The 26,828-nt window shown below is 44.1% G+C and overlaps 1 protein-coding gene across 20 annotated transcripts in view; it reads right to left on the minus strand.

The window, feature by feature from the left end:
- Positions 1-1,715: 1,715 nt before the first annotated feature.
- The window catches only part of ADAT1 (adenosine deaminase tRNA specific 1), a 43,635-nt gene continuing 18,522 nt past the window's right edge, over positions 1,716-26,828 (minus strand). For 4 of the 20 annotated variants that reach the window (XR_008514684.2, XR_008514688.2, XR_008514686.2 and 1 more), the window contains 3 exons: positions 24,944-25,030; positions 23,693-23,952; positions 20,345-22,189 (listed from right to left, as the gene is read on the minus strand). Coding sequence is in view for 9 of the 20 variants with exons in the window: in XM_063717779.1 (XP_063573849.1) it covers positions 18,392-18,569; positions 24,944-25,030 (265 nt within the window). In the remaining 11 variants the exon portion in view is untranslated. Of the gene's footprint in view, positions 4,719-10,382; positions 11,576-12,083; positions 12,207-17,654; positions 18,570-20,344; positions 22,190-22,704; positions 23,953-24,943; positions 25,031-26,828 lie in introns of those variants that run through there. The other 16 variants (XM_002826654.6, XM_054534156.2, XM_063717784.1 and 13 more) reach the window with 8 other exon arrangements.

Below are 26,828 nucleotides of genomic sequence, written 5' to 3' on the forward strand. Positions count from 1 at the left end.
GCCCACCACTACACCCGGCTTCTTCTTTTTCTTGTACAAAGAAAACATATACTTCTACATACATTGCTTTTTTTCATTTAACATTATATTTTAGTGATCTCTCCATATCACTTCTGTGCATCCTTTTAATGTTCCTGCATTCTTTAAGGTACTGCTTTCTACTCCCTTCCTAAAAATCAAGATTAGATTTATCTATGCGCATGAGTTTCATTTCTCACACATTAGTAGAGATGTGTAGGCTTGCTAGGACACAAATACATTTGAGAGGAAATGCTTAGTTACTTTCTTAAATCTTCTGCAGACATACTGTGTTGGTGGCTAGAGCACTACACAGACAAGAATAAAGAAACCAGGTATGTCCCACCAGTCTAAGAACATGTAATTAAAATGACTCACACTTTCCATTGCAGAAGAAACAAAGACCTTTAACTTTATCTTTACCAAATTATATAAGCAGCTCATCCAAGCTCTCTACTGATGTCACCTTCTCAGTTGGGATCAGAGGAAACATTCTTAATTTGTCACAAACATCTTGTTGGGTCTTTACCAAACTTGTGCTAATAAAATCTGTTTCTCTTTGCTGATAGTTTCACACTAAAAGCAGTTAGAAACTGACCTCAGAGTGAGCAAGGTAAAGGGAAAGCAAGCTCTGTGTTACTAAGGAATTTTATTTGCAATGACGTGCTCCCAATTCAAACTGGCCTTAGCATTAAAAAGGCAGTTTATTATCTCACCTCTCAGAGGGATGGTTCACTGGCTTGAGGTGTAGCTAGAACCAGGGATCAAATAATAACATCAAAACTCCATCTCTTGGTTTTGTTTTTCTCTGTGTTCTCTCCATGTGATGGCAAAGATGGCCCCATCTTTGGAGTTGCTTAGCAACTCTAGTGGAAGGAAGAACATCTTTTCTGAGAGCACTAACAAAAGTCCCTGGGAGGTCTCTGGCCTTGCTTGGACTACCAAACAGCCCTGCTTGGGCCAGAGAATGGTGAACCTCTGCTTAAACATATGAACAGAAATAGGATTTTACAGAAGTAGAGGAGAGGTGGCTTCCCAAAGGCATTTTGATTTATTTCTGTTTCACAACCACAAACCCACAAATGCAACCGAGAAGAAATAGCTAAAGAGAAGAAAACCAAAAGGCAAGTATCGTTGAAGCCAGTTGTGTTTTTTGTTTGTTTGTTTTTTTGAGACGGAGTCTTGCTGTTGTCAGCCTGGGCTGGAGTGCAATGGCACAATCTCAGCTCACTGCAACCTCCGCCTCCCGGGTTCCAGCAATTCTCCTGCCTCAGCCTCCCGAATAGCTGAGATTACAGGCGCGTGCCACCACGCCCAGCTAATTTTTGTATTTTTAGTAGAGACAGGGTTTCACCGTGTTGGCCAGAGTGGTCTCGAAGTCCTGACCTCAGGTGACCCACCCGCCTCAGCCTCACAAAGTGCTGGGATTACAGGTGTGAGCCACCATGCCCGGCCGTGTTTTTCTTTATAGTTAGCACTATAGTAGTAATAGTTACTATTACTAATAGTAATAGTATAGTTAGTAATTTATAGTTAGCACTTATTAAACACCCTCTGGATACCAGATGATTTACATACATTATCACAATCTTCAAAAAGCCCCCATAAGATAGGTAGTGAAGTTTCCACAGCCACACGACTACCAAGTGGCAGAACTGAGATGATAAGTAAAATTGAAGAAGAATGACGTGGTTGGCAATGTCAAATCATTTCATGATTTTTTTTTTTTTTTTCTATTTATAGTGTGCCTGGGAGGATTCTGGCCTTGCTTGTTGTACCAAACAGCCCCACTTGGAGCAGGGACTGGTGGGAGGGAGTGAACCTCTTAACCGTGTAAATATAGGATTACACAGAATCCTACAGAATAGGATTAACCGTGCTGCATACTAGGGCACAGATACGAACAAAGTACTATCCTGTCTTCCAGGAGGTTTCCGTCTGGCGGTAAACCAACATGTAAAGAATAATTACAAAGCAATGTTGTAAGTGCTATAGCAGAAATACTGGAACAGAGGCGGGAGTAGCTATCAGCTACAAAACAAACCATTGAAGAAAGCAGCCTTATTTGGAATATCAGTCAATAAAAGTGGATTTGTCAATTTTACCTTTAAAATGTAACATCTAAGTGAAGATTTTAAAAGTTAAAAAAAAAAAGCATATACTCTTCCCCCAAAATACTCCTCAAAGACACTAGACTTGTAAAATTGTACAGATGAATTTTATAAAACTAAGGAACCCCTTTCTTAAATTGTTTCAGAGATTAGAAAAGGAATAATTACATTTATTTTGAGACTTACAAAATCTCAATCTTTAAAACTTTATAAAGATAGTATAAGAGAAAAAGTTATAGCTTTGTCTCATTTATCAACATAGAAAAATCGTATATATATATATATTTTAAAAGAGATGGGGTCTCACTGTCACACAGGCTGGAGTGCTGGGCCGTGATCACAGCTCACTGTAGCTTCGAATTCCTGGGCTCAAGTGATCCTTCCACCTCAGCTTCATGAGTAGTGCCTGGCCCCCATGTTTAAAATATAACAGCAATGGCATGAAAAATGAACTGGATGACCCATGACTCTATAACGGTTATACATGAAAAAACAGATCCCTGTATTACGCATAAAATAAATTCAAGGTGGATGAAATATCTGAATATGAGACGGCATGGTGGCTCACACCTGTATTGCCAGCACTTTGGGAGGTCGAAGTGGAAGGATCCCTTGAGGCCAGGACTTTGAGCCCTGGGCAACATAGTGAGACACTGTCTCTACAAAAAATTTAAGAATTAGCTGGGCCTCGTGGTGCATGCCTATAGTCCCAGCTACTGAGGAGGCTGACGTGGGAAGCTCAGGTGATGAGCCCAAGGAGTTTAAGGTTGCAGTGAGCTATGATTGCGCCACTGCACTTCAGCCTGGGTGACCCTGTTGCGAAAAACAAAAACAGGCCAGGAACAGTGGCTCATGCCTGTAATCCCAGCACTTTGGGAGGCTGAGGTATGTGGATCACTTGAGGTCAGGAGGTCAAGACCAGCCTGGTCAACATGGTGAAACCCTGTCTCCACTAAAAATATAAAAATTAGCTGGGCGTGTTAGCGGGCACCTGTAATCCCAGCTACTTGGGAGGCTGAGGCAGGAGAATCACTTGGACCCGGTAGGCGGAGGTTGCAGTGAACCGAGATCATACCACTGCACTCCAGCCTCAGCAACAAGAGTGAGGCTCCGTCTCGGGGGAAAAAAAAAAAAATTAGAAAAAGAATTAGAATATCTAGGACCCTGGAGTAAGGAGGGAGTACTCAAGATACAAAACGTAAACTATCAAAGATTGACAAATTTAAGTACATTAAAATGAACATTAAAATGAACAACATCTGTACAAAATAAGGCACCAGCCGGATGCGGTGGCTCACACCTGTAATCCCAGCACTTTGGGAGGGCGAGGTGTGTGGATCACTTGAGGTCAGGAGTTCGAGACCAGTCTGGCCAACATGGTGAAACCCTGTCTCTACTAAAAATACAAAAATTAGCCGGGTGTGGTGGCACACGCCTGTAATCTCAGCCACTTGGGAGGCTGAGGCAGGAGAATTGCTTGAGCCTGGGAGACAGAGGTTGCAGTGAGCTGAGATCTTACCATTGCACTCCAGCTTGGCTGACAGAGCGAGACTCTGTCTCAAAACAGGAAAAAAAAAAAAAAAAAAGCACCTAAAACAACTAGAAGCCACAGACTGGGTAAGAGATATAATCAAGACATAATTAATATCCAAAATAAATAAAAGAACTCTTGGAATCAGTAACACAAACCACCCAGGCTGGGTGCTGTGGCTCACACCTGTAAGCCCAGCACTTTGGGAGGCCGAGGTGAGTGGATCACTTGAGGTCAGGAGGTCAAGACCAGCCTGGCCAACGTGATGAAACCCTGTCTCTAGGGCCAGGTGTGGTGGTTTATGCCTGTAATCCCAGCATTTTGGGAGGCCGAGGCAGGCGGATCACAAGGTCAGGAGATCGAGACCATCCTGGCTAATGCTGCGAAACCCTGTCCCTACTAAAAATACAAAAAATTAGCTGGGCGTCGTGGCACGTGCCTGTAGTCCCAGCTACTCGGGAGGCTGAGGCAGGAGAATTGCTTGAACCCGGGAGGCAGAGGTTGCAGTGAGCTGAGATTGCACCACTGCACTCCAGCCTGGGTGACAGAGTTGAGACTCCATCTCAAAAAAAAAAAAAAAAAAAAAAAGAAAAAAGAAACCCTGTCTCTACTAAAAATACAAACATTAGCTGGGCGTGGTGGTGGCACCTGAAATCCCAGCGATGTGGGAGGCTGAGGCAGGAGAATCTCTTGAACCTGGGAGGTGGAGGTTGCAGTGAGCTGAGATCGCACCACTGTACTCCAGTCTGGGCAACAGAGCAAGACTCTCAAACAACAACAATAAAAACAAACCACCCAGTAGAAAAATGGGCGAAAGACTTTTAAACTATTTGAGATTAGAAGAAGGAATAACCACAAATTCATTTTGAGACTTACCAGATCTCAATGTTAAAACTTTATGAAGACAACATGAGGCCGTGCACAGTGGCTCACGCCTGTAATCCCATCCCAACACTTTGGGAGGCCAAGGTGGGAGGATCAATTGAGCCCAGGAGTTTAAGGTTGCAGTGAGTGATGATCGTGCCACTTTACTCCAGCCTGGGTGACAGAGTGAAACCCTGTGTCCAAAACAAAACAAAACCCACAGAAACAAAAAGACAGTGTAAGAGAAAAAAGAAATTATAGATCTCATTTATCAACATAGAAAAATCATAAAGTTTTTATTTTTTTAAAGAGATGGGGTCTTGCTCTGCTGCCCAGGCTGGAGTGCAGTGGCATGTTCATAGCTCACTGCAGCCTCAAATTCGTGGGTTCAAGCAATCGTCCTGCCTCAGCCCCACAAAGTGCTGGCCAGGCTTAAGCTACCATGCCCGGCCTGGCATTTAGATCTTTAATTTACCTTGAATTTATTTTATGTATAATTAATATAGGAATCTATTTTTTCATATGTATATAATCAATTATTTTGTGTAATTCCTACAAAAGAGAAAACCTAACAGGTCAATAAACAAAATTCTTAACATCGCTCAAGACCACGGTTACTGTATCAACTCTAGAATGCACCATTGACAAAGACTAAAATGTGAACAGCACCTCCTAGAGTTGTGTGGTATCTACACTATGTTATTGGTGGCCTTGTAAAAATCTAGAGGAAACTATAGAATATAACTTCATCAAATTGGCCGAAATTAAATTTTCAACAAATGAAATATTGGTGAGGATGTGAAGCATCTAGAATTGTCATAAATGGCTGTTTTGTATGTAAACTGGTACCATCACTTTGGGAAAAAGTTTGACACGGTATCTAGTGAAGTTGAAGGTGCCTGTAATCCATGGCTTAGCAAGTTCCACTTCTAGTTATATATTCCAGAAATATCCCTACATGTGTACAAGAGATATGTAGAAGAATGATCATTGCAACCTTGTTTGAACAAAAAATTGGAAACCAATTAAATGTCCACCACAGGAGAATGGAGAGATATGTGGTGTATTTATACAAAGGAATACTGTATAGCAGCAGTTGAAATAACTAGAGCCACATGTGCCAACGTAAATAAATCTCCAAAACAGTACTGATAATGAAAAAAGCAAGAGGCAGAGAGATATGTGGTGTATTTATACAAAGGAATACTGTAGAGCAGTTGAAATAACTAGAGCCACATGTGCCAACGTAAATAAATCTCCAGAACAGTACTGATAATGAAAAAAGCAAGAGGCAGAAGTATATTCAGCATGATCCATCTCTATAATAAACTTTAAAAATTTGCAAAACAATTATATTTATTGCTTACAGATCTAAACTTATGTAATAAAAGTATAAACCACGCAAGGGAATGAAACATCATATTCCGGATGGTGGTTACCTCATGGAGGGAGGGAAATGGGATCAGGAAGGGGTAAATGTGGGGTTTCAAACACTAGTCATGTTTTGTCCAAAAAGTAAAAACCTGATGCAAAGACAGCAAAATGTTTACTGTTAATTGGGTCATGAGTGTTTCTTTTTTTTTTTTTTTTTTTTTTTTTTTAAAAGACACAGGGTCTCACTGTGTTGCCCAGGCTGGTCTTGAATTCCTGGGCTCAAACGACCCTTGCACCTTGGCTTCCTGAGTAACTTGGATTACAGGCACATATAACCATGCCCAGCTTCTTTTTACTTTTATGTTTGAAATATTTCATCACTTTTGTTTTGTTTTTAAGTTACACCAGTGAGAATAGAAATTGGGTCCTTCTCAAAGGAGAGCATCTGGCTGCCACCATTTCTCACTTCCTCTTCCCTCCTCAGCTCAAGATAGGCAAGCTTCTACCCCTCCACTTCTCTGCCCCAGAGTTTGCTAGGCTTGCCAAAATAACCTTGTCCCCCGCCCGTGGATACTTGCCACCACACCCAGCTAATTTTCATATATTTTTTTTTTGTAGCAATGGGATGTCACTATGTTGCCCAGGTTGGTCTCAAACTCCTGGCCTCAAGGGATCCTCCCCAGCGCCCGGCCACTTTTTTTTTTTTTTTTTTCACCAACCACCTTTGCCTCTCTTTAATATATTCTCTACTTTACGTTACTATCTCCTGGAAGCTCCTGATTGGCTTTCTCCTGATTTTCCTCGGGTCTCTCAGTCACTCTCGTTTCTATGCTTTTCTGCCTGCTCCTGAAGTCTCCATTTCCCCAGGGTTCCCTCCTCACCAGTGTCTCCTCTTCTCCGTCTGCACATTCTCTGTAGATGATTTCATCTAACCCATGTCTTTAATGATGACTCCACAAAATTTTTATCTCAATCCCATCTCTCTCCTGAGCACTAAACCAGTCCCTCTAAATGCCCACTATAGGCCCTTATCCTGCCAAAATCTTAACCTCTGAAACTGGGCACATCCCCTGCCTACATCTCCTGGCCCCCCCAACACCAGCTCCTCTTCCTGGGTCCCATTTCACGATCCATGGCACAACATTCCATTCTGTCACCAACACGATAACCTGGGAGTCATCTTCAACCACTCCCCTCTTCCACTCCCTGCACTCGCCTCGCCCTCTGCCTGTTTCTGAAGTCGGCCCCTCCCTGTGGTTCCTCAAGCCTCTATTGCCTGGGCCTCATCATTTCTCTTGAAGTTACTACAGTAATCCCCCAGCTATGGTCTCCTCACCATCATCCCTGCTCCTGTAGTCTGTTCTCCTTGCTACAGCAAAGAGTTATATTTCTAAGATGTAACTTCATCTTAGCACCCATCTCTCAAAATCACTGAAGTGCAGAGCGGTCAGGATAAAACTGTTCTCCTTTGCAAGGCACTCAGAGTCCTCCCTGCTGTGACCTTCAGCCTCATCCCCAGCGTCTCCCATACTCCACTAGCCCAGCCATGCTGCGCTCTCACCTCTAGACTTTGATTATGATGTCTCTCCACTGCAAATACCCTTCCCTCTAAACTGTCCCCAAATGTACCCCCAATTCTTTTTGCTTGCTATCCACTAATATTTCCCCTTCACCAGTTGTTTGCTAAGAACCCTGCGCCCTTCTCCCAGGTTGGGTATTAGACCTTTGTCACAGTCATCCTCACACTGCGCTCTTCCACCATGAAGTCACTTGCCCATCTTCCTTTACTCAGGAGCAACATGAGGACTCTCCCTTATCCTTGTACCCCGGCTGCAGAGCAAAATGCCTGGCACATTGATGGCATCCAGGAGGTGTATGACTGCTCTTACCTGGAACTGAGAGCTTACTTAACAAGCACCGACACATCTTACTTTTGCAGCAGCAGCTGAAACACACTGGCCCCAAAGAGGGCATGAGGCAGGCTTGTGCAATCCCAAAGGTGGCCAGAGGATCTCTTTCAAGGAGAATTTGGAAGGAGGCAATATAAATGTTCTTATGCTCAAAAGACTCGTTCTTCGTTAAACAGAAAAAAGGAAAGCCTTAAAATGTACAACTGATTCCCTTTTTCATCTTTATTTCTTATAGTTTGGATATTTGTTCCTGCCCAGATCTCAAGTTGAATTATAATCCTAAATGCTGGAGGTGAGGCCTCGTGGGAGGTGTTTGGATCATGGGGCAGATCCCTCATGATTGGTATTGTCTTTGTGATAGTGAGTTTTCACAATATCTGGTCATTTCAAAGTGTGTGGCACCTGCCTCCACTCTCTCTCTCTTGCTCCTGCTTTCACCATGTGAGATGCCTGCTCCCGCTTCACCTTCCATCATGAGTAAAGCTTCCTGAGGCCTCCCCAGAAGCAGATGCTAGCACTGTTTCCTGTACAGCCTGCAGAACTGTGAGCCAATTCAATGTCTTTTCTTTTTTCTTTTTTTTTTTTTTTTGAGACGGAGTCTCACTCTGTCACCCAAGCTGAAGTGCAGTGGAGAGATCTCTGCTCACTGCAACCTCCACCTCCCAGGTTCCAGTGATTCTCCTGCCTTAGCCTCCTGAGTAGCTGGGATTACAGGTGCCCACCACCACGCCTGGCTAATTTTTTTTGTATTTTTAGTAGAGACGGGGTTTCACCATGTTGGTCAGGCTGGTCTCGAACTTCTGACCTCAAGTGATCCGCCGGCCTTGGGCTCTCAAAATGCTGGGATTACAGGCGTGAGCCACCTTGCCCAGCCAAATGTCTTTTCTTATAAATTACCCAGTCTCAGCTATTTATTTATAGCAATGCAAGAATGGCCTAACACACCTAAAACCAATCCTGGTGGCTGACACTGAGGAAGCAAAGCCACAATTTGGTCGGAGGATCCACATACACCTCTGTGATCGACAGCTTTGCTCCTTCATCTGGAGCTGTTGCTTCCAGATGTGGGATGGAGTGGTGCAAACACATGTGCAGACACCTGGTGTGCAGCATGACACTCTACAAACATCTGCCCAATAGGCTTCTCCTGAGGACAGTCATGTTTATTAGCAAAAGCTCTGGAAATTGGGACTAGCAAATTGGAAGGAGTCACTTAGAAGCTGGCAGACAGACGACCTCAGCTGGAGTTTCCTAAGTGCTAGTCACTGCATGTGTGGTAGACAGCCCTCCTATACCTATCACAACCCCATTGCCAAGTGGGCGGAGCTGCCCTCATTTCAAAGGAGAGGACACTGACACTTTGAGAATGAAGTTACCTACCCAACATCACACAACTAGCACATCCTGGTGCCAAAATTCACACTTCGGTCTAATGCCAAAACCCATCTTTGTTTTGCTAGTCCAGACAGTGAGAATTAAAGGCCTGTGTTTCAATGTGGGCCACAGACATGTATATAAATACCTAATTTTCTTGCTTCTCCTGAAAAATTCTTAAGATCTAGCAACAATCAGCTAGAACAACAACAAAAACGGCTCCAGTTCATTCCACCTACCTTAAGTTTCCTGCTCCTGAAAAGACTGGGTTTGTGACCATCGCACCATAGTTTACACACTATCATTTATTTATTTTTGAGACAGTCTCGCTCTGTCACTCAGCTTGGAGTGCAGTGGTGCAATCTCGGCTCACTGCAACCTCCGCCTCCCGGGTTCAAATGATTCTCCTGTCTCAGCCTCCTGAGTAGCTGGGATTACAGGATTAACTTGCCCAGCTAGTTTTAATATGTTTTGTTTTTTGGAGACAGAGTCTCTCTCTGTCATCTAGGCTGGAGTGCAGTGGCATGATCTTGGTTCACTGCAACCTCTGCCTCCCAGGTTCAAGAGATTCTTGTGCCTCAGTCTCCCGAGTAGCTAGCATTACAGGCAAGCACCACCACGCCCAGCTAATTTTTGTATTTTTAGTAGAGACGGGGTTTTGCCATGTTAGCCAGGCTGGTCTGGAACTCCTGACCGCAGGTGATCCACCCACCTCAGCCTCCCAAAGTGCTGGAATTATAGGCATGAGCCACCATGCCTGGCCTAGTTTTTATTTTATTTTCAGACAGAGTTTTGCTCTTGTTGCCCAGGCTGGAATGCGATGGTGCAATCTTGGCTCACTGCCACCTCTGCCTCCCACGTTCAAGAGATTCTCCTGCCTCAGCCTCCCCAGTAGGTGGGATTACAGGCGCCTGCCACCATGCCCAGCTAATTTTTATATTTTTAATAGAGGTGGGGTTTCACCATGTTGGCCAGGCTGGTCTTGAACTCCTGACTCTAAGTGATCTGCCCACCTTGGCCTCCCAAAGTGCTGGGATTACAGGTGTGAGCCACCATGCCCGGCCCATTTATTTTAGAAAATAATACCCTCAAAGTATATGCAAGCAAAATACTAAGCCATGTGGGCCCTTGTTGTTTGGGCTGCTATAACAAAACACCATAGACTGAATAGTTAATAAACAATATAGCTCTATTTCTTACCATTCTGGAGGCTGGGAAGTCGAAGATCAAGGTGTGATTTGGTGTCTAGTGAGAGCCCGATTCCTGGTTTACAGACAGCCGTCTTCTCACTGTGTCCTCACATGGCAGAAGAGGTAAGGAATTTCTGGAGTCTCTTTGATAAGGACACTAATCCCATTCATGAGGGCTCTGCGTTTTTTTTTTTTTTTTTTTTTTTGAGACGGAGTTTTGCTCTTGTTGCCCAGGCTGGAGTGCAATGGCGCGATCTCAGGTCACTGCAACCTCCTTCTCCCAGGTTCAAATGGTTCTCCTGCCTCAACCTCCCGAGTAGCTGGGATTACAGGCGCCCGCCACCACACTCAGCTGATTTTTGTATTTTTAGTAGAGATGGCGTTTCACTATGTTGGCCAGGCTGGTCTCGAACTCCTGACCTCAGGTGATCCACCCGCCTTGGCCTCCCAAAGTGCTGGGATTACAGGCGTGAGCCACCGTGCCTGGCCGGGCTCTGCTCTTAAGACCTAATCACCTCCCAAAGACCCCACCTCTAATACCATAATTCTGGGAGTTACGATTTCAACACAGGAATCGGGGTGGGACACAAACATTCAGACCATAGCAGCTCTCATCTTTCATGAAGGAGGCACAGAGCCGGGCTGCACCACCTACCTGCTTTAGCACAGGTGACTGAGCACTGTCATCGGAGCTGGTTTAACTGCACTTGCCACTCCATCACCCCAAGACTGCCTTCTCCCACTGTTAGCTGGCTTCACAGCCCAGCAGTTACTGACATGTTAGTAAAGAAGGACATTCACAGTGGCACTGGGTAAGCTGAAGAACAAAAGTACAGCATGAAAATGCCAGCTGAAAAGGCATTCACTGGAGGTCAAAACGGTTCACAAGAGGCAGCAATAAACGGGGAAGCTGATGAAACTTTGGGTTAGGGGGATGCAGGTCCTGAAACTTACATTAAGAAAAGCTCTTTTCTTTCAATTAACAAAATCGAATTCAGAGCAAATGGGTGAACTGGACTGAGTGTGCCTCTATTGTTGGGTAAAGCTTAGTAATACTGCCCACGGTATCATTTCCCAGAGATTTCTTGAGAGGTTGCACAGAAAGGTCTTGTTGTTGAACTGAAGAAAGATGCTGGGAATGGCTCTGTGATCCTGCTCTGTCGTCAGGTTGGTTTCACCAGCAAGGGGCCCACCGTACCTCTCCTGTGGAGACACTGCTTAGTTTCAATGTACTTTTCATTCTTTTGGCTGCCTGAGCAAATGGCCATCACTGTTTCCATTGTGAGCTCTTCCCCTTTGGGAGCTGAGCCCAAGTACAGGGAACATGTGCTGGAGACCAACACTTGGCAGCCTGGGTCCCACTTAGAGTGACTTTCTGCCACTCCCTTTCCTCCCACAGAGACATTTTCCTGCATTTGGTCACTGAAAAGCAGTGCCGGACAGGCTTGTTCTAAAAGCTGATTCCTAACCCTACTGGCTCATATGAATGAGGGGCAAAAAATCCATACCCAAATTCAGAGCCCAGGTTAGTAGATTGAGACAAAAGTTATTTTCAGGCCGGGTGCGGTGGCTCACGCCTGTAATCCCAGCACTTTGGCAGGCAGAGGCGGGAGGATCACCTGAGGATGAGAGTTCGAGACCAGCCTGACCTTCATGGAGAAACCTCATCTCTACTAAAAATACAAAATTAGCTGGGCATGGTGGCACACACCTGTAATCCCAGGTACTCGGGAGGCTGAGGCAGGAGAATCGCTTGAACCCGGGAGGTGGAGGTTGTGGCAAGCCCAGATCACGCCGGTGTACTCCAGCCTGGACAACAAGAGTGAAACTCTGTCTAAAAAACAAAAAAGTTATTTCCATCCCTCCCTTGTCACCAACATGACTGAGGCCATATGTAGTCATAGCAACAATGGGCAGTTTCCTAGAGAAAATTTCTCTTTGTGTTACTATCCAAGTAATAATTTTTATGAGAATCCTACCTAACAGTTGAAAAAAACTGAGCATCCTAAATGCAAGGATCTAATTTTGTAGGACAGATGAGAAGTTATAAGTAGAGGTTACATACTTTCCCCACATCCACATAGAAGTTAGTGGCAGAACTGGTACTAGGACACAATTGCTTGAGTATCTAGGCCCAGTTTTATTCTACTACACAAAGTAATAAGGACCATGTTTTTGTTTTTTTGCATTTTAAATTTGAGGTATAATTACGTAAAGTACATGAACATTAACGTGTAGACTTAATTTGGACAAATGTTTACACTCCAATCAAAACACAGGATGTTTCCATCGCACAGAGTGTGCTCCTGTGCCTCTTTCTACTCAACCGCCTGCTCCCCATCCCCCACCACATCAGGCAATAACCACTCATCTGACATCTATCCCTTTTGATTCATTTTGGGTCCCCAGTTTTAAGAAATAAAAATTGAATTCAAACAACTTTGCCTGAAGCCCTTAAGTCTTTACAGAATTTTCCTACCACTTTTGGACCACAGGTATAAAGATTTGTTTTGGATTCATCTGGATGGTGTTACAGCAAGTCAGTCTCAGCCCCAGTACAGACACGTTTAAGTTTAAAAGGATTCACGTTTATAGGATATGAAGGTCAACAATTCTTCAATATGGGGTATTAAAAAAACTACTCTTTCTGGAAAATAAATGTGCTTTGTCTAAAATATCTGCCTCCTTGGCTGTTTCTGTATTCAACCATTCCTTCGGGATAGCTGCCTATGGGAAGAGCTGCTTGAGCTCTTGAAAGTAAGCACTTATATACTAAGTATTTTTCCAGTTGGAAGCTGTCTCCTGGTTTCAATAGCTTTTCTGCTGCGGTGGGACTCATTTTAACAGCTCCTCTGGCTTTCCCAGACACCATCTCAGGAGGCAGTGGCAGTTGAAAAGATAACACTGTCCTAAGCCATTTCACTAGCCAGGAAGGGAACTGGGTTTTAGGAGCTGGAAAATTTTGGCTAAGGCTTGCTCAGAACACTGTCTTAAATCCAAAAAGTCTTGCCAAGGTCCAGGTGGAGGCAGCTTTCCCCCAGCCACAGACACTACCAAATCAGACAGGGCTTGCATTTCTTCCGACCAGAGGCACTGGCAGCCAAAGTCGGTCATTATCTCCATAGCAGCCTCGTTTCCCCAGACAGTGAGCTCATGCTTGGCGCTGATCAACTCCATAAAACAAGGCATTTAACCCTATGCAGAAATGACTACAGGAAACCTATACACACAATTACTTAAATCAAGCCAAGTTTTGAACATTATGAAGAAAATACAAATTATGCAACACAGTCGTAACATTAGAACCCACTCATGGGCACAGAATAAACAGCAATGCTGAAAGTGTAAACTTCCCTGAAAGAGCCAAATTCCAGAAGACAGTAATTCTGTGGAATTCAGCTGTCTAAAGCAGCGTGTGAGGTTCCTCTTCCCTATGCAACATTGCCTCTACGTGTTTTCCGGTGTTAATGCAGTTTAAGATAGAGAAATCTTTTTCCATTAATTTTTATTTAAAAAATTTATTTAAAAAATAGACATATATTAACATGGTTCAAAATTTTAAAAGGGTATCCAGTAAGAAGTCTCCCTCCCACTCCTTGGACCCCAGCCATCCTTTTTCCTGTTTGATGACTGGTTTCTTGTAAGTCGATTCAGAGATACTTTAGTATATACAAGCTAAACAGTTACTTACATATCTTTCATGCTTTTTTTTTTTTTGAGACGGAGTTTTGCTCTTGTTGCCCAGGCTGGAGTGCAATGGCCTGATCTTGGCTCACCGCAACCTCCGCCTCTCGTGTTCAAGCGATTCTCCTGACAGCCTCCCGAGTAGCTGGGATTACAGGCATGCGCCACTATGCCCGGCTAATTTTTTATTTTTAGTAGAGACGACGTTTCTCCATGTTGGTCAGGCTGGTCTTGAACTCCCAACCTCAGGTGATCCGCCTGCCTCAGCCTCCCAAAGTGCTGGGATTACAGGCATGAGCCACTGCGCCCGGCCTATTTCATGCTTTTTTAATATAAATGGCATAGTTGTAATGCTGTTCAGTGCTTTGCTTTCTTTGGATTCATTGTATTTAGAAATAGAACTTAGAAGATATATTTAAATCAAGCAAAATTATATGTTTATTTAATCTTTGACCCAACAATCCCACTTCTAAGACTATCCAAAAGATACAGTGGCAAAAACACAAATTGTTGTATATATGATATGGATTTATGACTACTGCTAGAGGGAAGAAAAAACCAGGGAGGGGACAAGGATGAAAGACCTCTCTGAATGTACCTTTCTTCAAAGAAAACTAGTTCTAGCCAGGTGTGGTGGCTCATGCCTGTAATCCCAGCACTCTGGGAGGCCAAGATGGGAGGATCGTTTGAGGCCAGGAATTAAAGACCAATCTGGCCAACATAGTGAGACCCCATTTCTATTTTTTAAAAAGCAAACAAGGGGGCCAGGCGCGGTGGCTCACGCCTGTAATCCCAGCACTTTGGGAGGCCAAGGTGGGTGGATCATGAGGTCAGGAGATCGAGACCATCCTGGCTAACATGGTGAAACCCCGTCTCTACTAAAAATACAAAAAATTAGCTGGGCGTGGTGGTGGGCGCCTGTAGTCCCAGCTACTTGGGAGGCTGAGGCAGAAGAATGGCGTGAACCCAGGAGACGGAGCTTGCAGTGAGCCGAGATCGCGCCACTGCACTCTAGCCTGGGTGACAGAGCAAGATTCTGTCTCAAAAAAAAAAAAAATAAAAAAAAAAAAATAAAAAATAAAAAACAAAACCAAACTAGTTTCAACTTTGGAATCATACAAACATTTTACATAATTTTTAAAAAGGCATCCCTAAAAACGAAAGTAAAATTATGTACAGATTTGGAGCAATAACTAGAGAGGAACTATTTCAAGTGACTTTAAAAGACAATTGTTGGAAGCAGGGTTTCTTAACCTCAGCACGACTGACATTTTGAGCCAGATCATTCTTTGTGGGGAGTGGAGGTGGGGACAGGGCAGTTGTCCTGTGCATCATGCGATGTTAGCAGCATCCAAGGCTCAGTGAGCTTCTATAATTGGCAACACCTGGCACATACTGCCATACATCATTGCTGGGAGGATTAAGTGCTGTCTGTGCGACACCACTGGGGGAGTGTTTTAAAATATCGGTTTTAGGTGGCCCGAAGTGGTGGCTCACGCCTATAATCCCAGCACTGTGGGAGGCCAAGGTGGGAAGATCGTTTGAGCCCAAGCATTCAAGACTAGCCTGGACAACACAGCAAGATACCCGTCTCCAAAAAAAAAAAAGATAAAAAAATATAAAATATAGGTTTTATTATTATTCAAGTATGGTGAGGGCAATAGATGAGGTGACTGCCATTGACAAGAAAGCTTGTTATACTTACAGATTCCAAAAGGGGCATGGCACACCACAGGGAGCCACACTGGAAGCCCAGGGTCAGTGAGGAGGCAGAGGGGAAGGAGGGGATCAAGTGGAGTAAGAGCCTTGTGATCTCCATGGGAAGGAAGGGGCAAGGCCGAGTAAGCAGACTGGCGAGTTTGAATAATTTCAGCGGGCTCTGGGGCCTAGGGGCTGTCCCTAGCTTTCTGGTACCTGGCCCTGCGGTGATTAGGGCAGGAGGATATCCCAGAGTATGGGATATTGGCCCAGAGTATGAGACGTCCTGTAAAGGAGAGGTTGGGGTATGGGCTCCAGATTGGTTGGTTTACATATGAAAGGAACAGTCATAGTTGAGTCATTTACTCTCTCCAGGAATTGGCTAGCCTTGGGAGGAACAATCTCTCTACCGAATGAGCAAGGCCCCTCCCATGTCAAAGAATCAAACATGCACGGTTCATATTGAGGGTACAACTGGAAGCTTGTGCTTGTTTTCTGCTGGACTTCGCGCATGCACCTTCTCCGTTTGCTGATTTTAATCTGTATCCTTTCACTAAAATAAACAGGAATGATGTGTATAACAGCTCTTCAGAGTTCTGTGAATCTATCTTGTGAATCATCAAACATGAGGGTGGTCTCAGGGACCCCTGACATGGCTGCTAGAACCATCAGGTGGAGGGTTGGTGGGGTACTTTATAATGGAAAAGACCAGACTGACACCACAGACCCCATTGCTCAGTCACAGCATGTGGAACCACCAGATGTCACGTTCCTCTAGATATGATGCAAAACAAAGATGCAGAGTCACTCAGGAAGTACTCATGTCAGATCAACCGCACCTGAATCTAATCAAGGCTCTTTGTGTAACTGCACATTTATAGGAAATATTGGGGAGATAGGAACCTTTAAACAACACTGGGAGGAAATGAGCAGTGAAATACAAAATGTGGGAAATTCTACAGGACAAAAAACCCACCTTTCAACACAGAAAAAAGGGTAACTGTTACAGATTTCAAGAGACAAAAGACCTATCAATCAAATGCACAGTGTGGCTCTTATTTAGATCTTAATTTGAACAAATAAACAGTCAAAATATATTTTTGAGACAACATGGGAAAACTGAGCAGACTACATATTAATTCTGTTGGGTGAAATACGATGGTTAGGATTTGCTTTAAATGGTCAAAGAAAAAAATATTGGAGGGGACGAGGCAATAGATCAAACAAGAGCAGCAATAAAGCTGATGTTTGCCAAGTTTGGGTGGTGGTTCAGGGAGTCCACTGTGCTAGTCTATATTTGTGACTATTTAAAAATTTCCATAACAAGTTCAAAGAAGAAAATGTATTTAAAAATTAGAAGCAGTTATCAGCCAAATATAGGTTAAGAAACATTAGTAAAATAAAAATCCTTTCACTTGCCGTTAAAAATAAAAAACAGTGAAAACACATTTTATAAATGTATGAAATCTGAGAGCCTGCCAAGATTGCAGAGATGTGATTTTAAGGCACAGATGATATTTTAAACTTGGGTTTTAAGAGATTAAAATAAAATGTAGGATGGTTTAAGCACCTACTTTTAGCTCTTGAGAAAACAGGTAAACAGTCCAAAGTGAAGCTGCCTTTAGTCTCTAGCCTTCAGGTTTTTTTTCTAGTCTCTATTCTGAAGTCTAAATTTGTTGGTTTTTTTGGGGGGTGCAAATTTAACATAAAATTTAGGCATAAAAAATTATCCTTTTATGCTTTAATATAAGTCTTTATCCTTTAAAATAAGATCTCATAAAAGAGAGAGATGCATCATCCTTTAGATAAAAGCTCCTGCCAGCCCAGGTGTCCCAGCTGCTGTCATAATATAAGATTTGGGGCCAGGCAAAAGAAACTGATTAAAGCAGAATATTGGAGACCCTGGCCTTCAAGTAGTGATATTTTTGCTTTTTTTTTTTTTCTTGAGACGGAGTTTCACTCTTATTGCCCAGGCTGGAGTGCAATGGCACAATCTTGGCTCACCACAACCTCCACCTCCTGGGTTCAAGCGATTTTCCTGCCTCAGTCTCCTGAGTAGCTGGGATTACAGGCAGGTACAACCACGCCCAGCTAATTTTGTATTTTTAGTAGAGACGGGGTTTCTCCATGTTGGTCATTGTCTTTTTTTTTTGAGACAGAGTCTCACTTTGTTGCCCAGGTTTGAGTGCAGTGGCGCGATCTCAGCTCACTGAAACCTCCGCCTCCCAGGTTCAAGCGATTCTCGTGCCTCAGTCCCCCAAGCAGCTGGGACTACAGGCATGCGCCACCACGCCCAGCTGATTTTTATATTTTTAGTAGAGATGGGGTTTCCCCATGTTGGCCAGGCTGGTCTCGAACTCCTGGCCTCAAGCTATCCGCCCACCTTGGCCTCCCAAAGTGCTAGGATTACAGGTGCCACTGTGCCTGGCCTTCTTTCTTTCCTATCTAAAAGGATTTCTTATGGAAAAAAATTCAAGGATAACTTCTTATGACATACATGTATTATTTCTGTAATTAAAAAAACATTTTAAGAATATATGCTCACAGGTTGGGCGCGGTGGCTCACGCCTGTAATCCCAGAACTTTGGGAGGCTGAGGCAGGCGGATCACGAGGTCAAGAGATTGAGACAATCCTGGTTAACACGGTGAAACCCCGTCTCTACAAAAAATTAGCCAGTCGTGGTGGTGGGCGCCTGTAGTCCCAGCTACTCGGGAGGCTGAGGCAGGAGAATGGCATGAACCCGGGAGGCGGAGCTTGCAGTGAGCCAAGATTGTGCCACTGTACTCCAGCCTGGGCAACAGAGCGAGACTCCATCTAAAAAAAACAAAAAAAGAATATATACTCACACAAAAACTTGTACACAAATGTTCATAGAAACCCTATGTATAAGAGCCAAAAAGTGAAAACAACCCATATGTCCAACAACTGATGACTGGATAAACAAAACATTTATATCCACACAACTGATTTTTATTCCATAAATAGTAATAAAGTACTGATTCATGCTACAACATAAATCTTGAAAACGTTAAGCGAAAGAAGCCAGTCACAAAAGACCACATATTGTATGATTCCATTTATATGAAATGTTCAGAATAGACAAATCCAAAGAGACAGAAAGTAGATTACTGATTGCCCTGGGGTAGGGGGGGTTGAGGAACGGGAAGTGACTGCTAATGGGTTCTGCAATGGGTTGAGTGGTGTCCCCCAAAACTTCATGTCTACCTGAAACCTCAGAATGTGACTTTAGCTGGAAATAGAGTCTTTGCAGATATAGTTAGTTAAGATGAAATCAGACTGGATTAGAGCAGGCCCTAAATCCAATTACTGGGGTCCTCATAAGTAGGCCATGGAAAGACACAGACACAGGGAAGAAGGCCACGTGAGACACAGACACGGAAGGCCATGTGAAGACAGAGGGAGAAACTGAAGTGATGCAGCCACAAGCCAAGGACTGCCAGGAGCCATCAGAAGCTAAGGAGGAGGCATGAAAGAGTCTTCTTTAGAGCAGCAGTCCCCGAGGCACGAAAAAGTCTTCCTTAGAGCAGCAGTCCCCAACCTTTTTGGCACCAGGGACTGGTTTCATGGAAGACAATTTTTCCACAGATCCAGGGGTGGGGATAGGGGGATAGTTTCGGGATGACTGAAGTGAATTACATTTACTGTGTGCTGTATTTCTATTATTATTACATCGTAATACATGATGAAATAATTATACAACTCACCATAAGGTAGAATCAGTAGGAGCCCTGAGCTTGTTTTCCTGCAACTAGACAGTCCCATCTGGGGGTGATGGGAGACAGTGACAGATCATCAGGCGTTAGACTCTCATAAGGAGCGTGCAGCCTAGATCCCTTGCATGTGCGGTTCACACTAGGGTTCGCTCCTGTGAGACTCTAATGCCACCGCTGGTATGACAGGAGGAGGAGCTAAGGCAGTAATGTGAGTGATGGGGGGCAGCCGTAAATACAGATGAAACTTCGCGTGCCCACCCGTTACTTACCTCCTGCTGTGTGACCTGGTTCCTAACAGGCCACAGACAAGTAACGGTGTGTGGCTCTGGGGCTGGGGGCCCCTGCCCTAAAGCTTTTAGAGGAAGCAGAAGCCCCACCAACAACCTGTTTGGACTTATAGCCTCCAGAACTGAAAGGGGATACATTCTTTTCTTTTTATTTTTTGAGACGGAGTCTTGCTGTGTCACCCAGGCTAGAGTGCAGTGGCACGATCTTGGCTCACTGCAACCTCCATCTCCTGGGTTTGAGGGATTCTCCTGCCTCAGCCTCCTGAGTAGCTGGGACTATAGGCGTGCGCCAATACGCCTGGCTAATTTTTGTATTTTTAGTAGAGACAGGGTTTCACCATGTTGGCCAGGATGGTCTTGATTTCCTGACCTCGTGATCTGCCCACCTCGGCCTCCTAAAGTGTTGGGACTACAGGCATGAGCCACTGCACCCTGCCAGGAATACATTTCTGTTGTCTTAAGCCACCCAGCTTGTGGTACTTCGTTAAGAAACAGCTCTAGGAAACTATTACAGGCACAAAATTTGTGATGAAAATGTTCTAAAATTGATGGTTGCACAACTCTGTGGATATACTAAAAACTTTTTTTTTTTTTTTTTTTTTTTGAGACAGAGTCTCACTCTGTCACCCAGGCTGGAGTGCAGTGGCGTGATCTTGACTCACTGCAACCTCCGCCTCCCAGGTTCAAGTGATTCTCCTGCCTCAGCCTCCCAAGTAGCTGGGACTACAAGCGTGCATCACCATGCCCGGCTAATTTTTGTATTTTTAGCAGAGACGGAGTTTCATCATGTTGGCCAGGCTGGTCTTGAACTCCTGACCTCAGGTGATCTGCCTGCCTCGGCCTCCCAAAGTGTTGGAATTACAGGTGTAAGCCACCGTGCCTGGCCTAAAAACTTTTAAATTGCATACTTTAGTTGGGTGAATTTTATGGTCTGTGAATTGTATCTCAATACAACTGTTATTTAAAAATATTTATAGCCACAAAATGCTGAAGAACCAATAAGGACCTTGAGTAACCCCAACATGGGAGCTTCTATTTTCAGTCAATCATTCAAGGTCTGAAGTTGAGTGTTAAAATTCGATGTTAAAACAGGATTGGGTGCTGGGTCTATTGCTGATTTGCTGCAGGGCCTTTTGGCTTCTTTTTTTTTTTTTTTTTTTTTTTTGAGATAGGGTCTTGCTCTATCACCCAGGCTGGAGTGCAGCGGTACGATCTTTGCTCACCACTACCTCCGCCTCCAGGGTTCAAGCAATTCTCCTGCCTCAGCCTCCTGAGTAGCTAGGATTATAGGCGCATGCCACCACGCCTGGCTAGTTTTTGTATTTTTAGTAGAGACAGGGTTTCACCATGTTGGCCAGGCTGGTCTTGAACTCCTGACCTCAAGTGATCTGCCTGCCTGGGCCTCCCAAAGTGCTGGGATTACAGGCCTGAGCCACCAAGCCTGGCCACCTTTTGGCTATTTGGACAGAACTCTTTCAATTGTAAGTCAGAAAACCAACACAAACAGGCTTAATCAAAATAACAATAGGAATCTGTCTCACATAATTGAGACATCTAAACAGTGCTACTAGATCTTGATCCTCTTGGCTGTTTCCTTTGTTGCCTTCATTCTTTGCTGGCTTTCTCCAGGTAGTAGGAAAAGATGGCCACCGGCAGTCCCATGATTATGTGACCCTTACAGCTCCAGATCAAAACAGAAAGCCTTTCCTGATACCTCTGAGAACAAGTCCAGGGCGGTCCGGGGCTGCCTCACAGGCTATTCCTAGAGCCAGGGAGTAAGGTTAGCTTCAGCCAAGTCTGAGGCACAGAGCAGGATCACTGAAGAATGGGAAAAGAATGGCTCCCTGGAGAAAGAAAGGCTGGGAATACAAAATATATGTTCGCTATGCTAGGCAAAGCTGTAAAACTTGCAGAGTGTCAAACATCATTTCAGCTCAATAAATATTTGCTGAATCAATGTAGGAACCCATAAAACAGAGCTGCTGCAGAGTACTTTGAAAGCATCATGTTCCAAATTCTGATTTCATATTTTAGAGAAGCAATAAAACACAATGGAAGTCAGATAGTGAGGTCATTAGTGAGATGCCATTTTAGCAGAGAGCTACTTCAATCAAGTATAGCCTGCTCTAAGTTCCAGATTCAATCTGTATTACACAACAGAGATGCAATGCTCAGAAAGAATGTTCCCTGATTTAACTACCAAAAAAGCTAAGACTTGTCCTACGTGGAGGAAGGCAGTTCAGGATGAAGGGTCCTGCTACCAGAGCAAACATTTCCTTCTCACTTGAACTGGTGATAATCCGGTGGGTTTCTGATCCAGGATCCAAATGCCTGCTTCCGGAGTGTGCTCCAGGCTTCCTGGTAAGAGGACGCAGCCTCCTTGTACTCCTGGTAGGTATCCAGCTTCTGCACCCTAATGCACACAGGCCACCAAATACACAGGTTCTTACTGAATGGCCCACCCTGGGGGCCACCAGACACCTGAGCAAGCAACTGGACAGACTTGTAATGAGAGACTTAGGAAGAGAGGAGTTCAGTATGCTTTTGTGAAAGTTGATCATACAAACTACGTTATTCTTGTCATACTCAACTAAAACAGAGTTGAGAAGCCAGGGGTAAAAAACACTCAGGGCACATAACATTGCTCCAAGAATGCATTTTCTGCAAGCCTGGCTGCTAAAACTGCCTGCCAGTTTTATCTAACAGCTACTGAACCAACCTGCTGCAGACTTTAAGAATAGTTTTACCCAATGCCATCACTTGGCAGCTCCTCACAACTTTACTCATGCCAATGAACCTCCTTGAACAATATGTTACATTTCTTTTTTGAAAAATAAAACCTCTAACCTTCCCTTTGTTCTTCAGACATATTGAAGACCACCCAGTCTGTATGTCTTGAATTTCTTGTATCCCAAATAAAACATTAAATTTAGAGACTTGTCTTTACATTTTTATTTTGACTTTTGACACTTTCCTAGAGCAACTCTGTCTCCTTTGTAGGGAATTCACAAGAAAGCAACATGAATTGAAACAGTTAAGAATGAACAGAATTCTAGGTTTCTATGGTCCTAGTAGAATCAGATAAAATAAAAATAACTGTCTACTTTTTTGGTTTAAAAGTTTTCTAGGCCAGGCACGGTGGCTCACACCTATAATCCCAGCACTTTGGGAGGCCGAAGTGGGCGATCACCTGAGGTCAGGAGTTTGAGACCAGCCTGGCCAACATGGTGAAACCCCATCTCTACTAAAAATACAAAATTAGCCGGGCGTGGTGGCAGGCACCTGTAGTCCCAGCTACCTGGGAGGCTGAGGCAGGAGACTCACTTGAACCCAGGAAGCGGAGGTTCCTGTAAGCTAAGATTGCGCCACTATACTACACAGCCTGGGTGACAGAGCGAGACACTGTCTCAAAAAAAAAAAAAAATTAATTAAAAAAAAAAAAAAAAAAAAAGTAACTACCAGTTATCAAAACCCTACTACAAACAAGGCTCTTGGTCACATGCAACACTTCCCTTAATTGTCTCAGCTACCCTGTCTCAAAAACAAACAAACAAACATACATGCCAGGCGGTGGCTCACGCCTGCAATCCTGGCACTTTGGGAGGCTGAGGCGGGTGGATTGCCTGAGGTCAGCAGTTCAAGACCAGCCTGGTCAACATGGTGAAACCCCATCCCTACTAAAAATACAAAAAATTAGCCGGGCGTGGTGGCGGGTGCCTGTAATCTCAGCTACTCTGGAGACTGAGGCAGGAAAATCACTTGAACCCGGGAGGCGGAGGCTGCAGTAAGCTGAAGTTGCGCCACTGCACTCCAGCCTGGTTAACAGGAGCAAAACTCTGTCTTAGAAGTATCTCCTCACCTAAATTCAGATTTGACATATAGAATATATGGAAACCCAAGAAAGAAGCCAACTGACCACAGATGCATCACTTCAGTATGCGTGATGGCGATGCCTCTTCATACAGAAGTTTCTAGCTACTCCTTAGTTTCCCCACTGTCATATAATGAAGGATTCACTTGGTCTTTGTCACCAGTTCCTGGGAGCCTCTAAGCTTTGAAGTTTCTGGAAGTGTCTTTGTCCTGTATGGTAGATCTTTCTGATCACACGTGAGTTTATGTTTAACCAGGTGACTCATGGTGGGCCCCCGAGATAGTTTCAGGATGATACTGGCCATGCTGGAAAGACCAATCATGTAGAAAATTAGGGCTCTGAGACATGTGGTATCAGTTTGAACTCGGGAGAGGAGGGGGTTGGAGATTAAGTTCAATCACATCATGTGGCCAATAATTCAATCAATCATAATAGCTAATGAAACTCCAACAAAAACTTTGGACACTGATGTCTGAGTGAGATTCCTGGTTGGTGATGCACAGCAATGTGCTGGGAAGGTGATGTGTCCTGAGGACATGGAAGCTCTGCCTTTGGGACCCTCTCATACCTTACCCTGTATCTCTCTCCTTTTGGCTGTTACTGATCTGTAGCTCTCATAATAAAACTTTAATGGCAACTACAGTGCTTTTCTGAGTTCTGAGAGATGTTCTAGTGAATGACTGAACATGAGGGGGAGTGGAGACACTCAAATTTGTAGCCAATTGGTCAGAAGTATGGGTGGTTTGGGGCTTTCCTTAACTTGTGGTAGTTGTCTGAAATGAAGACAGTTTCGTGGGAACTGTGTCCTTCACCTGTGAAACTTCACCTAACTCTAGGTGGTCACTGTCAGAAAGTCACTGAACCCACCTACTTGTTCCCAAGAGTGGTTTTAAAGTTCTTTGAATTTTTGTTTGAAGAGCAATTTAAGTCATGGAGCTGCAAGTTCAAAAGGAAAAGAGGAGTAACACTTGTAACAGAACATATTGCTCTTAGAGCACTCCCATTTCCACAGTGATCTCCATCTAGAGGTGGAATCAAAGGAGGGCCTGGAATGGCCAAGTCCCAGTTCTATCCTTAGTTTTTTATAACTCTATACCACCAAACTACCCATCCTCTGCATCTCAGATCATGCACGTATCTGCAAATAGGGCTATGGGGAAAGAAGAACTTGTGGTCAACAATAAGTGCCACTGGCTTGCTGAACCACCACTCCTGCCAAAGCTTCTTGCTACTCAGAAGCCAGAATCAAAACAGTTGTCTTCCTAAATATGAGAAAACATAGGTCAACAGCATCACCTGAGGGAGTGTGGCCACTTGTCCCTTGCAATTCTGCTTAGCAGCTTCTGGAATGATCTAAAGAGTTCCACTTTGCTGATTTGGGATCTGTTTGGAAAAAGAAGGCAAAGATGATTTATTAAGTGTTTAGTATGTTCCAAGCCCCTATCAAAGATGCCAGGCTTCATGTGGTTTTTAGGTTTGAAGGTGCCAGAGCCCCTCATTTTCACTTGTACTTGGTGAGGAGAAAATCCAGACCTGGATGTCTGATTAGGTTGAGGTACAAAAATGAGTCTAACCTTAAGAAATGTCATCAGCAATGGGATCATTAAAGTGACAAGCCCAAACGGGTACCCTGAGGTGCAATTACGAAATTTTGCCCCAGGATATCTGTAAGACACTTCTGGCTAAATCCTTTCAAGGGAGCTGGCCCCTGTGGGTTTACAAGAAATGGAAAGCTTTGTTTCAGAGACTTGAGTGCTGTTCCCTGTGTGAACTGTCATTATAAAATCCACTTGGACGAGCCACCTGAGGCAGAATCCCTGGACTCCTCCCATGGGCATCACAGGCCTTTGGACACCAAGCGTTTGTTCCTAAACAACAAAATTCTGGGTGAAGGTCATGGTTTGGAATACTTAAGGAAGTGAGTGTTGACTCTTTATGAGCCCACCCAGACCTTCGTGGTTGCCTTCTTTTCCCTCATGTATATAATTCATGAGCTGCATCTAGAAATTGGGAAATGCTGTGTGTACCAACAATGTGCAGTCTCACTTTTACACACCACACTCTGCATCATCCTAGCAGATCGCACCCTCAGCTTGGACACAGTGACCATCACTGCTACATGTAAAATAGGCAATTATGGAGTCTGCACAAAATCTCCCTTACCTGGCTGGAACCTAGCCTACTTCAGGAATTGCTGCTTAAAGGGGAACCCTGAGCCCTCAGACACTGCTCTCCCAAGGCCTTAGCTGGAGTGGCTGCTGGCACTCAGGAAGATGAGGCCACTTTAGCATGAAAACAAAGCAAAAATTAATGGAACTCTCATGAACAAATTAAAGAAAAACAATATAATTAGGGACGGCCAGACACAGTGGTTCATGCCTGTAATCCCAGCACTTTGGGAGGCTGAGGTGAATGAGCAGATCACCTGAGGCCAGGAGTTTGAGACCAGCCTGGCTAACATGGTGAAACCCCATCTCTACTAAAAATACAAAAACTAGCTGGGAGTGGTGGCACATGCCTGTAATCCCAGCTACTCAGGAGGCTCATGCACGAGCATCACTTGAACCCTGGAGGCAGAGGGTGCAGTGAGCCGAGACTGTGCCAGTGCCCTCCAGCCTGGGTGACAGAGTGAGATTCTGCCTCAAAAAAAAAAAAAAAATACACACACACACACACACACACACACACACACATATATAATTATGGGGAAAATATATGCAAAGAAAGCATTTGGTAGAATTCAACATCCTTTGATTAAAAACCTTTTGGCAAACTAGGACTCGGGAAGAGTACTTAAATTTATAAAGGGCAACTATAAAAAACCTATAGCAAATATATGTCCTTAAAATCAGGAATAGGACAAGCGGTACTTGCTATCACTGCTTTTATTCAACATTATACAGAAGGTTCTGGCCAGCAGGACAGAAAAGAAAGAGAAGTGAAAAACAAAAACCAAGTCATCATCTGCAGATGATTTTGATATTGTCAGTTCTAGTCAACACAGTAAGAGAAATAAGAGGAACAGAAGACTGGAAAGAAACACTATAGTTGACCCTTGGACAACACAGGTTTGAACTGTGTGGGTCCACTTACACATAGATTTTCTTCTGCCTCTGCAACCCCTGAGATAGCAAGACCAAACCCTCTTCTTCTTCTCCTCCTCCTTAGCCTACTCAACATG

Source organism: Pongo abelii, chromosome 18 (assembly GCF_028885655.2).
Source record: "Pongo abelii isolate AG06213 chromosome 18, NHGRI_mPonAbe1-v2.0_pri, whole genome shotgun sequence".
In the NCBI taxonomy this organism is placed as follows: domain Eukaryota; kingdom Metazoa; phylum Chordata; class Mammalia; order Primates; family Hominidae; genus Pongo; species Pongo abelii.